Source organism: Mauremys reevesii, linkage group 6 (genome assembly GCF_016161935.1).
Source record: "Mauremys reevesii isolate NIE-2019 linkage group 6, ASM1616193v1, whole genome shotgun sequence".
Taxonomy (NCBI): Eukaryota; Metazoa; Chordata; order Testudines; family Geoemydidae; genus Mauremys; species Mauremys reevesii.
In genome coordinates, this window is record NC_052628.1 from 66181824 (window position 1) to 66196139 (window position 14316).

At 45.2% G+C, this 14316-nt stretch overlaps 1 protein-coding gene across 3 annotated transcripts in view; it reads left to right on the plus strand.

The window, feature by feature from the left end:
• Nucleotides 1-4408: 4408 nt before the first annotated feature.
• WDR36 (WD repeat domain 36) overlaps nt 4409-14316 on the plus strand; it is a 67192-nt gene continuing 57284 nt past the window's right edge. The window contains exons 1-4 of one of the 3 annotated variants that reach the window (XM_039545393.1): nt 4409-4427; nt 4595-4725; nt 5741-5776; nt 6278-6406. In XM_039545393.1, coding sequence (XP_039401327.1) covers nt 4424-4427; nt 4595-4725; nt 5741-5776; nt 6278-6406 — 300 coding nt within the window. In that variant the 5' untranslated portion in view covers nt 4409-4423. Of the gene's footprint in view, nt 4428-4594; nt 4726-5740; nt 5777-6277; nt 6407-13066; nt 13427-13628; nt 13771-14316 lie in introns of those variants that run through there. The other 2 variants (XM_039545395.1, XM_039545394.1) reach the window with 2 other exon arrangements.

A 14316-nucleotide genomic window follows, 5' to 3' on the forward strand; every position in this document is an offset into this window, starting at 1 on the left:
ATAAAATACTAGCTCTGACTGCAGACTTCCTGCTAGAGTTTGGCTCTAGCTATCTCTGTTATTATACATTAATTATTTTGTACTCCATGGTCTACGGTGTCCTATGGCATATTGCAACAGTAAATTAAGGATAGTATATTTTAAATGTATTTTGATTTTTTTCAGTGCCTGTCCAAAGTTTTAGGTGGCTTACATATTAAATAAAAAAAATTATAAAATCTACAGTATACTTGCTATCTGAACTTCCCATATAATAAAAGGGTCTCTGACAGTGATCCCCACACTATCCTCAGCTTTGAACCCATCTTCTCCCTGAATGCCTGAGGAAGAAAAGGAAAAGAAAGAACAAGAAAAGAAAGGTTGACTTTGCATGATGTCTGATACAGTACTGCAGGGCGAGAGAGACAGCCTTGTAAACCACCTCACTTAAAAACTACTTGCTTACAAAATCAGACATAAAACTACAAAAGTGTCACAGTACCCTATTACTGAAAAATTGCATACTTATTTTTACTAGATAATTATAAAGCAATTGAATGTAAATATTGTACTTACATTTCTGTGTATAGTATATACAGCAGTATAAACAAGACATTGTTGGTATGAAATTTTAGTTTGTACTGACTTTGCTTTTTATGTTACTGTTGTAAAACCAGGGAAATATCTAGATAGTTGGTGTACCCTCTGGAAGACCTCTGTGTACTCCTAGGGTATACATACCCCTGGTTGAGAACCACTGTTGTAAACAGGTCCTAGCCCATTTAAGGCTTTTTATTGGCTAAAAACAAGTTAGGACTGTAGTTAGGCATCGTAGTGTTCAACATTATCAGAGAGTCCAGGTATACTGGTGGTCAAAAAGGATTCCCCTCCTGAACTGGGTTTTATTCAAAGGGAAATGAATGGGTATCCTCAAGATATTCTTCCTTACTTTATTTTTATTTACATTACATACACATCTCCCTAAGGCAGTGCATCCAATATGTTGAATGAAGAAATCAGTGGTGGGCGTAACTGTCAAAACAGACAGCTGCTGTGAGGTTTTGATCTACCATTACAGCTGGGTTAATTGAAATGTCAAAAGTTGTATAGTAGGTGCCTAGCAGCCTAGTGAAAGAGCACTGTGCTTCTGCAGATGTTAGGCCTTGTGGCAACCTACCAGGTAATCTCTTCTCCCCAACCTCTCTTCAGCCTGCTCTATCTAGACCTGCAAGCTGCACTGGTCTGCACCCTTACACGTACAGTTGCCAAATCTCCAAGATTGTTCTGGCGTCTCCAGGAATTAAAGATTAATCTTTAATTATAGGATATGCCATGTGACGAAACCTCGAGGAATCTGTCAAACCACAACCTAGACCTCCCCCATTGCAACTTGAGACCATTGCTCCTTGTTCTGTCATCTTCCACCACTGAGAAAAGTCTAGATTCATTCTCTTTGGAGCCCCCCTTCAGGTAGTTGAATGCTGCTATCAACTCCCCCCTCGCTTTTCTCTTCTGCAGACTAAATATCCCCAGTTCCCTCAGCTTCTCCTCATAAGTCATGTGCCCCAGCCCCTAATCATTTTCGTTGCCCTCCACTGGACTCTCTCCAGTTTGTCCACATCTCTTCTGTAGTGAGGGGACCAGGGAAGATTGGCACAGGCCAGGGGCGGCTCCAGGCCCCAGCACGCCAAGCACGTGCTTGGGGTGGCATGCCGCGGGGGACGCTCTGCTAGTCACCGGGAGGTCGGCAGGCGGCTCCGGTGGACCGCCCGCAGGCATCCCTGCAGAGGGTCCGCTAGTCCCGCGGCTCCGGTGGAGCATCCACAGGCAAGCCTGTGGGAGGTCCACCGGAGCCGCGGGACCGGCGACTGGCAGAGCGCCCCCTGCGGCGTGCCGTTGTGCTTAGGGTGGCGAAATGGCTAGAGCCGCCCCTGGCAGAGGCCCTGGAGGATTTTCACCTTCCTCTGCAGCGTGGGGCACGGGTCACTTGCTGGAGGATTCTCTGCACCTTGGGGCACGGGTCACTTGCTGGAGGATTCTCTGCACCTTGAGGTCTTTAAACCACGATTTGAGGACTTCAATAACTCAGACATAGGTTAGGGGTTGTTACAGGAGTGGGTGGGTGAGATTCTGTGGCCTGCAATGTGCAGGAGGTCAGACTAGATGATCATAATGGTCCCTTCTGACCTTAAAGTCTAGGAGTCTAGTTACCAGGCCCTGCCGGCTGCATGAATTAGCAAAGGCAGGTTGTGCAGCGCCCTGCCCCTAAGGCTTTTGCAGACTCACAGAACTGGAGCGCTGCAGGGGACCCCAGAGGTCAGGAAGCCCAGCCCCCTGCACAGAACCTAGAGCTCCGCTGAAGGCGGCTGTGCAGTTCCGGGCCTGCCCGAGCTGTAGGACTGCCCGGTTCCTCCCCTCCCGCCCTCGCCGGGTCCCCGCTCTCGAGCAGCGTTTTCCGGGAGAGGGAAACCCGCCCCAATGGCTCAGTCAGTCAGCCAGTAATAAACATGCCCGGGCCGGTCCTCAGCCTTCGCGCGCCTAGAGCAAACCTGGCACGCGCGCCAGCTGCCCACTCGGGCTTTCCTTAATGACTCACGTCTCCGAGTCATCCCCTAGGTGACTCCAACTTCCTCTGAACCACCGGGTCGCGCTGAGTTCCGAGCGGCGGCGGCGGCGCTCTGGCAGCCCCGCCGAGGTCAGCTTGCACAGCCCGGCGCACACGCTGCCAGCTCACTGCTGCCCCCTGCTGCCCGAGCAGCCGGGGCATTGCACGCCTACCTGCGTGTCTGGAGAGCTTTCCGGGACACTGTCAATAGCCCCAGTCTTGGGACACACGCTTCAGTATCTGAGGAGGGCAGGGCTGAGGGTATCGAGGGGAAAGGATGCTGGATGGGCACAAGGGGGATTTGGGAAGGCCAAGTTGTAGGATCTCTCTCGAAACACACGCAGCTGCTGTTCTGGCCCCTCGCAACCTTGTGGATGCCATTCCATTGCTCGCTTGTTTATGCAGAGACGCTAGTGTGTTTACAACTTGTGGCACGTTACCTTCTCTCTACAGTCAACATTTTGATTTTTTACTGAGAACTTATTTTGGACAGGAAAAGGCTGTCTGGATCATCAGACGGGGTGTGTGTGTGCGGGGAGGGTAAAATCGGTCAAACTTGCCAGTAAATTAATGGCTCCGGATTGGAAACTGTTCCCAAACAGCCTATTCTCAACGGCAGGAATCCAGAAGCCCCTGAACTAGAGCCCATCCAATACACACCCTGCTGATGCTACACTCTTCCTTTCCGACCAGGCGCTATATACAGCCAATTTCTCCTCACTTTAGGGTGAGTCCCTGGTAGGGTGACCAGACAGCAAGTGTGAAAAATCGGAACAGGGGGTGGGGGGTAATAGGAGCCTATATAAGAAAAAGACCCCAAAATCAGGACTGTCCCTATAAAATCGGGACATCTGGTCACCCTAGTCCCGGGCATAGCTAAATAGCTCTGCACTGGACAGCAGTGTGCATAATACAGTATTGCATAGGCAACATACTCCTCACTAAACACATCTGAGCAAGACGCGTCTCTGCTGGCACACAATAAAAAAAGGGGAACAATCAGCGAATGTGCTTGGCTCTGTGTTCATTCCAGGGCTGCAGACAGTGTGATTACCGGATGCAAATAGACATCATCCGCCCCGTCGGCTTCTTAATTGTTACTAGGTTGGCTAAAAATCGTTAAAATGGGATTTTTCTTTGTGTCTTCGCTTTTGAACAGTGTGGCTTGCAGGTTTAGTGGGGAAAGCACACATTGGCCATGGACTATCCCGCTCCAATCGTGTCCCAATCTGTACTGGCTACAAACCCTTCTCTGGGGACTGCCAGGTATCCGGCTGATCTGCTTCTAATAGCATCAAGCCGAACACATAACATTTCCTTCCGGACAAAGTATATAACCCTAACATTGATCGAGGTCATGAAAAGGCTAATGTCAGCACATTCATTATAGCCTCCTCTCTCTCTCTCTCTCTCTCTCTGTATTCTTTAAAACCGACTTATATTGCACCCAAATATTGAGTGTGCATCTGTCTGTCTATTCAGACATACATATGGATATTCTGCCTCAAAGCTATATGGAACAAGCTGCAGTTGTTGAACTTTGTGCACTGACTGCAAGAGTTGTCTTATTTTTCATGGAGGTATCCCCGGATTACAAAATTTGTTTGTACTACAAGATTTCTCTATTTCTTTTTAAATTACTAATTACACAACTTCATTACAATACTATGAATAACTATTTTACAGCCCAGGAAAAGAGGTGCATGAGACATCAAAATGAGCCCCAGCTATGGCATTTGAAAATACCATTGACCGTAGGCGTTCAGATACATCCTATATATATGTGAAGCCAGCAAAGCATTGAACCCCAGCACTGAAAATCCAACTTCAAAGAACATAATGGGTAATCATCTAGTACTCAGAACTACAAGTATCACTTGATTTATTTATTCTACAGAACTATAACTCTTAAATTTTTAGTTTCGTTGCTGGTAATATAGTTCCTGATAACTAATGCTGGGTGTTTTTTTGTTTTGTTTTGTTTTTTTCCTTCTTGTTCTTCTTCAACAGTCCTCCTTAGGTTGATCATCTTTCTTCAGCTTGCTGACTTAGTGCTGATGTCTACTTACAATTTCAGTAACTGTAACCATGAAGCCATAAAAGATGAATTTCTTAACGTTATCTCGGTACATCTGAAAAAGGTACCGTAGAAAGTGAGTTTATAAGGCGTGGTTGTTTGTCTTACAGCATCAAATGGAAATTGGTGGTACAGTAGCTGCTTCTACAGTTGCCTTTAATGTTAGTGGAAAGATACTTTTAGAAAACGCTGACTGGTAAATCTGGGACCTGAAAAGCTTAGAAGATGGTTTTCTCCAGACAATTCCAATACATTTGGAGAGGAGGGGGAAATCTTCCCCTAATTTCCCAGGGTGACATGAAGCTGTGTTGGGCAAGACGGTTAAACGGTGGAAAGTATGATAGTAACATTTCTCTCCAGCTACCCTGTAAATTGTAGTAGCTTAAAAGAGGAGAAAACAAAGCAGATACGTTCCTTCCAAACCCTGCGGTTTATTCCACACTTCAGTGCTGTAAGGGGGAAGGAGAGGAGGAGAAAATAACATGCACAGTATTTCGCAAGTGCTGAAGAAAACTGCTTATTATCAATGTGATAAATGTTTATGATTGGGTGTAAGTAGTATATGAAGGGAGTGTACACATGGCTTTACAGACACGCTTTAGTAAAAGAGCATAATTTTTTGAAGCTAAGACTTCTTCTGGCTGGGACCTTGGCACATAACTTGAGTAATTGGAGGTAAGTGACATGTTTCTAAGAGCACAAGCTGTAGAAAGAAAATACAAGAGAATAATAAAACAGTGTAAAATAAGGACAAGCCGATTTGCAAAATAGATATAAAACCAAAAACACGATGTAATTTTGAACTAAACAGGTCTGAACGCCTCTAGCTAGGACTTTGGCAGATAACCTAAATAAGCTGAGACAAGTGATGTATCTTTGAGGGCATCAGGTTAGGGAAGAAAACACGACCGTATATATAGCTGTCGAGATCACTGTAATTGATGTATAAAATAGATACAAAATCTAACAATACTTTAGAAAGTTCTCTGTTATAAATTGTTTTGCATGACCCTCTAGTTCTATAACTGACTGTTGGTTAATTAATACATAAGATTATGATCTTCTTTCTTTCTTTCTAGCTAAATGATCAGGATTCTCACGGATGCGGGGAACAAGTGAGTGTTGTGGGTGTATGTGTGTTGTTATAGTAGGTCATTGCTTTCTGAAGCCGTGCAATGATAGTACCATGGAGAGGTGCCAGAGCAGCCAGAAGTTTGAACTAGATGAACAAATCCCAACATCGTTAGTAAGCGACATTATTAATTATTAACATATACATATATTATATGTATGGGGGTGGGTAAGCTATTTTGAATGACAACAACAAAACAAAAAGACTAGAAGATGTAAGGGTGGATACCCGAGTGTCTCTCGCCTCCCTCACTGTGTTAAAAGATGTAATTGGAAGCGGGAAGAAAGTAGAAATTCGTGATTATTTCTTCTAAGACAGTGATTTCAGACAGCTGGTTTAGAAGGAATACGATTGAGGAAAGAATAAGGAACAGCTGGTTTAGTAGTGCTGGGACAGGTATAATGGGTGCCATCTATCGGCTACTATACGCCATTACCGCCGCTAGTGTATTAGTCATAATATTGCTTCTCTTCGCACATATCAGGAAGGCGAACTGCTGGACTGTATACAAAACACTATCAGATGCTGCCTAGAGCGTTCACAGAATGAGGATGTCTGGTCCTTAACTCGTGGCATTCTGATTGCAACTTGTGCTGACTATTTCCCAGGCAAGGTAAGAACAGGACAGAACCTATAGCACGTCTTTATTTTCTTCTTGAATGTTTTGAGTGAGGTGGAGTGCGCTTATTTTCACTTTCGGAAGTCGGCTTGGGAAATATGCAAATCACTTACTACTTGAGGCTGCTTCTAAAACCAGAGGTTCTGTATTCGCTCCTAACGCTGGACTCGAAGGCAATCAAAAAAGGCAAAGGAAAATACTTCCCACTAAAAGGAGTATGCCAAAGATTCGTGGAGCAAAGTGAAAAAGACAGGCCCATAGAGAATTGATTTTTTTCCCAGAGGTTTCATTCAGACCAGACACCTGGTCGTCCCAGAGCACTGTTCTGCAGCACCATACCTCCCCAGTCTTGTCTACTCAAACTGGCGCAGCTGATGATATCAATAGCGAAACTATAGCAGTCCTGGTCCAGGTGATTTTACCACCATAAAAATAATTGTAAAAATATCTAAACCCATCTGAGTCCTGTCTGTACTACAGTTTCTATTGTTTATGGGGTAACACTGGTAATGAATTACGGGTCTTATTTTGCCTGTGTAGAGGAGTCTCTGAGGAAATCTTTTTCCTGTTTAGCTTAAGGGTTAAATATGTTTGACATCCAGCTATTTTCCCCAAAAATTAATCTGTAGTGTATCCTATGGCTATTTCCCCCCCCCCCCCCCGCTTTTCCACACATATTATGTCTGATTTCCAAGATAGTCAAACCTATCCTAGGAAACACTATTTCACTAGGAGGGTGGTGAAGCACTGGAATGGGTTACCTAGGGAGGTGGTGGAATCTCCACCCTTAGAGATTTGTAAGGCCCAGTTTGACAAAGCCCTGGCTTGGATGATAGTTGGTGTTGGTCCTGATTTGAGCAGGGGATTGGACTAGATGACCTTCTGCAGTCTCTTCCAACCCTAATATTCTATGATTATCCCTCTTTGGGCTTGCCTTTACTGTGTATATTTTAATTGGACCTAGTTAATTACCCACTAGCTGGAAGTGGTTAACACTGGTCTGATCTTTCGGGTAAATAAAAAACGATTTTTAGCACAGAACAAACATGTAGGGGTGTCCAGATTAGCCTGTGCACACGTGTTAGCTATCAATGGGGAGTAAAAATTCGAGTGTAGAAATAAGGTTAGTAAGTAGCTAAGATCAGTAAAGTGACCATGTAAAAATAGTGCCTTCTCGCTCAGAGCTGCTCCCCCTCCACATACCGAATCACAGTTGCTTCCTTTTACTGAGAAAAATAACTTGTTTACAACTTTTCATTCTTATTAGCACACAAAACCACTACAACTATGGGAGAGTGAACCAGGTTCTATTATGGCTCATGCATAGTAGACAGAATTAACTAAAGGAAAAATAGTCTGGCTACTGTTTCAGAGGATGCATGGGGGTAAAGATTCCTGGTCTTTACATGCAAAAGGAGGATGGATCTAAGCAGTGACCAGATCCTTTAACCCCAACCATCAGCTGGCCTGCCCAGGTCTCACTCTCATCAGCTCAATGTTTATGGCCATTCAGGGGTCCCCACGTTGTGAGAGGGCTGTGCCATGTGTTGGTAGTCCATTGCTGATGAGGATGATGATGCTGTGCCATGAAGGTGGTGTGTATCCCCTGCATTGCCTCCCTCTAATCCTGTCCGGTTTGTGCAGTTGAAACACTCTTGTTCACTGCCAAGGGCACCTCCATGGTCTCTGACAGAATTTGCCTCTAAACTTCGGCAGCAGAACTGATTACAACTGGTGATGTGTGAGCCAGAAAGAGCAGCTTGACTTTCTGAGCCCAGGTTGAGTTTCCAGTGCTGCAAGTTAGTGAGAGGGTAAAAACCTTCATGTAAACCCAGCAATTTGTTCAATGCTGTCTTTGCATTTTAGAACATAACCACACCTTAAGTTACTGTCTGGCAGAAGTGGCTTTTAATTAAAGGTTGAGAGCAATGTAATGAAGGCTGATGGAAACCTTGGGGATACTTTAATGTTGATGCTCAAGATAGGGGCTGGGTTCTGTAGAAGTTTTACTGTATTTGGACTAACCTCTTGCCTGTTGTACTCATGCAAGTAGTCAAAGAGGCTGCTTACCTCACTCAAGAAAACAGGATTTGGCCTTTTGCAAGTAAAAAACAAAAGTACTCTCTTGAAACGCAGCTTTCCCCCACTGCCTCGTGTATTCAGTTTTTGTGGTAACACCACAATCCTTTCTGTACCAGGAAACTCAATACTTTTCCTGTTAAGTGACCGGCAAAATCTCGCCAATTTCAACAAGCAGGATTACACTCCTACGGTAATCTGCTCAATATATGTTGTTGTTCAGAGTCCCAAATGCAGTTCAGCTAGCACAAGACCCATGTGCCATTTAGGCCCTATTTACCTCTATGCATGGGGTGAATTTCACCCGCTGTGAATTGTGATGTGGTGCGTTTTAATATTAAAGTCATTATTTTTCAGCTATGTTCCAGTGTTCATAATAATTATGCTATTTTTTTGTGCTTCCTCTGAATGTATTAAGTTCTTATGTATCACAAAAGGAAGTTAGCATTTCAGAATGAATATTATTGGCCAAACTACTGGAAGAAACTAACAATTTAATCTGAATTATAACTCAAGATGAATATCGTCCTTGCACAAATCCTTTACAATCAGAAATGCATAGCAGACTGATAATTTTTTAGATGTAGAAGAAACAGCATCAGTATGAAAAACACTCTTGGGGGCTTGATCTAGCATTCTTTGTACAGCCAGAACTCCCACTGACTTTGGTGGGAAAACCGTTAGCCAGTGTCTTTGATCAACCTTGTAAAATGTGATTACAGTTTAAAGTATAATTCACTGATCTTTGCTCTCATGGTCAGCAGCATGTTGAATGTCAAGAACCTAGATCCAATATCCATCGAATGAAAAAGCGAAAGAGATCTCTGAGAGCACAACCATGTGAGACGCACAGACTTCAAGAACTACGGGCAGTACTGAGGAGTTATATTAATATCAAAAAATAGATTTCCCTCTTAATTTTAGAAATATTTATGACCAATGATGCAAATTTGTAAAGTCGTATATTTTACAAAAGATTTTTTTAATTCACATTTAAAATGTTTTTAATTTATTTTGTAAAAACCTTTAACGTACAATTTGCTAAACAAATAGCTTACAGCCATAATGTAAGGATTAATTAAAACAATTTTCATGAAATTGTTTGCCATACTTTGTATGTATGTAAAGTGGGTCAAAGGGGGGCAGCTTGGAACAGATTAGAAAAGGTCCACAGGAATGGAAAATAATGGGATATAGGGAAATGGCAACATATGGGGGCATGGAGAAAGATCAGCCAGAAGAGAGGCTTTGAACATTTTTTAAAAAGTTTTTAAAAGTGTCTGGCTGTGTTGGAAGTAGTTAATCCAAATGTACCTTCAATGTTCTTATTCTTATTCTGATGGTAGGTTGTGCGTGTCAGTTATTTTTCCAAACTATAGTTTGGTGGTGTTGCTGTGTGGTTTTAGATACATTTGATCAGTTTTGGTAGTGAGTATTGTGCATGTCCTTATCTGTATGTTTGGCAGTGCTAGTGGTAGGTTTTGCATGAGTCCATGCATGTATTTCTTGCATTGGGTTTGTGCATGTCTGCTTATGTTTTTTTGGCGATTGTTGTTGCTGTGTTTCGTGCATACCCACGCATGTGTCTGTAAGAGTGAAAGTATTAGTCACTGGGGTTTTGTGCAATTGTTTTCCCCGCCTCTCCAGTGTTTCATCATTATGAAGGCACATACATTATATCGGTATTTGAACAGTGCAACATCTGAGGTAAAGAATATAGGATTTAGTGGAGGTTTTGATTTTTGTCCTATTGATCTGGTAGGAGTGGAACTTTAACAACCAAACTGTCTCAGCTTTGAAGCCCTGGTAAAATTTGACTTAAAACACACAAATATGCACACAATCATCTAGTGATTCCCAGATACCTGGTTTAATCAGAAAATGGTTTCATTTGTTTAAAGCATGTGGGCAGCTATATACAACATAATATTATCAAATAACATAATCGCCTCTTTCTCCCTATTCAACCTGACTGTGCAGAGGAAGGGGGTGGAATTCTTTGTTTTCACCTCTACCCTTCTACTGGAATAAAGGGAAGGGAAGGGTGATCCTAAAAGCTACTTTACTTTGGCCTGGTCTACACTCAAAATTTAGGTTATGGAGCTCAGGGGTCTGAAAAATCCAGATCTCTGAGCACCACAGTTGTGCCAACCTAATCCTTGTTGTAGACACAGCTAGGTCAACAGAAGAATGCTTCTGGAGACATAAGTACCATTGCCTGGTGTTCCTACATTGATTGAAGAACCCCTTCCGTTACTGTAGGCTGCATCTGTGCTACAGGATTATGCCAGCATAGCTACAGTGCAGTAGCTATGTCGTTATAGTCTGCATAGTGTAGACATGGCCCTTCTCATTATAACAGAATACCAGCTGTGCTATAATAAGATTGAGAACAACTTTCTGTTTAAAGATTGACTTTTAAAGTTGCTCTAAAATCCACATGCTTCTTGTAATGCTTTGAAATGTGGTATGCCTCAGGTGGGTTTATGGTAGGGTTATTGATCCAAATTTGGAGGCATTCGCAAAAGGGATCCCAGAGATATAACTCCCCGTCCCCTACAACCTGCGCTCCCCCATAACATTTCTTAATGTTGGCAGATTTAACCAATTCTTTTGTGTAGCATTGCAGATCAAACCACCCCTGAATGTGCTCACAGTGATCTCAGTCACTCAACATTTACTCCATAGCACTCACTAAACCAATGGAGGATCACCATTGAAAACGATACTCAAACTAGTCTGGTGATTACAATAACTTTAAGCATGTGAGAGAAGATTGTTGTGCCTCTCTTCTCCCAAACCACGTACTCAAAATAGCATCCCCTCCACCATTTCCATCTTAACCTACCCTTCCCTTTAAACTATTAGAACTTCAGAAGCCAAGTATAGCCAAAAATGTTCTGGAAGGGTACAAGACACCATCTGGCAACCTTAATTCTGCATTAATGAAGCTTTTTCTCAGTGGATCTCTTCTCTTCCCACTACCAACCCTTCCACTTAGGGTGTCAGCATACATCTCTACAATGGGAAATCGAGATCTTCTTTCTGGGTGGCTTGTTCTTCTCCCTGTGCTTCTATCTGTTGTCTCAAAATACATTGGTACAAAATATATTATAAAGAAAAATCAGGAAAACACTAGCTCTCACCTATTTTAGGTGAATTAAGACAATACTGAAGCCTAAGAATGCATCTATTCTTTGCAGCCTGTTGGAAATTAATCTAGACTCTCTGTAACCACATTTATGGCTGCTGTATCTGTACCAACAGCTTTTACAGCAACACAGCTATGGCACCCACAAAAGGCTTGAGGTGCTGGGAACAGTTCCATGGGCCTGGAAAAATTTCCCAAAGGCCTGAGGTTAGGCAGGTTTTGACAACCATTATTTCTTTAGTTTTCAGCTTTTCTTTTCTCTGTCACAAAGATTTGTCCATAGAAGCTATTCTGGAGCAAATATTTCTGAATAACACAACAATAACATGCTGAGAATTAGGGTAGCCACCTAACCATGTTTTCCCATACTTGTCCCTTTTTGGAGGTAGTAGCTGTCCTGAGAAATCTATAAGGGTGCTTAGTAAACACCACCGTCTGTTCAGTTTTTTGGGCTCAGGATCATCCCGGACATCCTGTGTTTTCTTTTGGCTTTTTCGTACCTCAGTGGTGGCAACCCTAGAGAATGCCAGATTTGTGTGAAACTAAGGGGGAAAAACCATCAATCCGATCTAGATCATAAACTCCTTGGGACACCAGAGGGTGTCTAAAAACTCAATCCTACCGAGTATCATTGAGTTCTTACTTAGGTAATAAGTAATAATTGGAGATATACCAATCTCCTAGAACTGGAAGGGACCTTGAAAGGTCATTGAGTCCAGCCCCCTCTGACTTCACTAGCAGGACCAATTTTTGCCCCAGATCCCTAAGTGGCCCCCTCAAGCATTGAGCTCACAACCCTGGGTTTAGTAGGCCAATGCTCAAACCACTGAGCTATCCCTTCTGTGAAGGATCCCCTTACAATCAATGGGGATGGCTCATGTTAGCATCAAACACTATGCAAGTTTGCAGGACTGGGCTGCTATCTGTATCTCATACAAGAGGGGGCGCAATGTCAATGATTAACAAATAGACTATAGCCATACAAAACTGACAGATGCTTTTCCCCATGAGGGCGTTGGGGCTCACTCTCCTCTCCTGCTTTCTTTCAAGTCCGGTGATATTTGTTGTTTCTCTCAAAGCCTCAGCTCTTGGAGTCAGGTGATGAGACTCTCAGCGTGCACCTTTAAATAAACAAGTAAGATCCGAGCCCTGGGGGCTGGGGAGCAAAGTCTGAGCCCCGTCACCTGGGACGGGAGCCCCCATTTCATTAGTCGGGATCTCGGGCGGCCCGATCCGGGAGCAGGCGGGGCTGGCACAGGACCGCACGTAGGGACACGCCGGCGGGAACCCCGAGGATAGGCGCGCGGGGGTACGGCTCAGAGAACGCGGTGACGTAGACACTGGTTACGACACGGGGAGCTCGACAGGAAACCAGTCCCCGGGCAGGGGGCAGCGCCTGCGCAGACGCGATCGGCTGTGGGGGGTCTTTTCTCCGCCCAATCGCGGAAGGCGGAACTCGGAGCGAGCGGAGGCAGGCGCGAGCCGGAGGGGGCCGGCGGCACCGGAAGGGGCGGGGCTGTTTCCGCGGCGCACTTGGACGGACACGTGCTTTTGTGGGTGCCGGCGCTGGCGGCCCAGCCCGGGGGATGTCGCGTGCGGGCAGCGCGGTGCGGGCGGCCCCCGGCGGGGGCAGCGGCGGTGGCGGTGGCGGCAGCGCGCTCTTCTCGGGCTTCCGCGCTCTCGGCCTTTACTCCAACCACCTGCCCCACGTGCTGCGCTACCACCAGCGCCACCGCGAGTTCTACCTGGTCACCGCCGCGGGGAGGAGCTTCCACACCTACAACGTGTGTGACCCCCCCCCCCCGATCATGTGGCTCCCCTCTCCCCCGCAGCGTGAGTGACCCCCCCCTCCGCCGTGGGCTCCCATGCCCCCTCCTGTCCTGCAGTACGGTGATCGCCCCAGCCCCGCCCCCCACCGGGAGTACAAGCCGCGCCCCCTCTCCCGGGCCAGCTTCCTCCACCTACAAGGTCGTTGTTTCTGTTTAGGATTTTATACGGCTGTTGCAATAACTCCCCCATCTCCTCACCCACTTTTTAAGCCGGGAAAAGTGAAAACGGAGCATAAGTCTATGACACCCCCACTGTGCAGCCTCCTGCGCGGAAGCTCACCCCTTCTCTGATTTCCACGGTCAGTATGGGCGCTGCAGCACCTTCCTCTAGATCTGTGCAGATTTTCCTCTGTGCTGTAATGCTGACTCTCCTCAAATGCCCCACTTGGGCCACATCATCCAGAGAGTTAATCTAATCACACAAAAAGTGACTTGTCAGTAAATGAGCGTTCTTGGAATGCTTTGAAGGCAAAAAGCTACTGGGGAGAGGCTGTTCTAGGTTTGATTTTTGATAAACTGGGGGAGAATTTGAAAATGGAAGGCAACTTAGGTGAAATTGATCATGAAGTGATAGCGTTCATGATTCTAAGGCAGGTGTGGGCAAACTTTTTGGCCCGAGGGCCACATCGGGGAATAGAAATGGAATGGAGGGCCATGAATGCTCACGAAATTGGGGTGGGGGTGTGGGCTCTGGGGTGGGGCTGGGGATGAGAGGTTTGGGTTGCAGAAGGGTACTCTGGGCTGGGATTGAGGATTTTAGAGAATGGGAGGGGGATCAGGGCAGGGGGTTGGGGTGTGGGGAGAGGCTGAGTGGTGTGGCCCCTGACCCAGCACCCCGGCTGGAG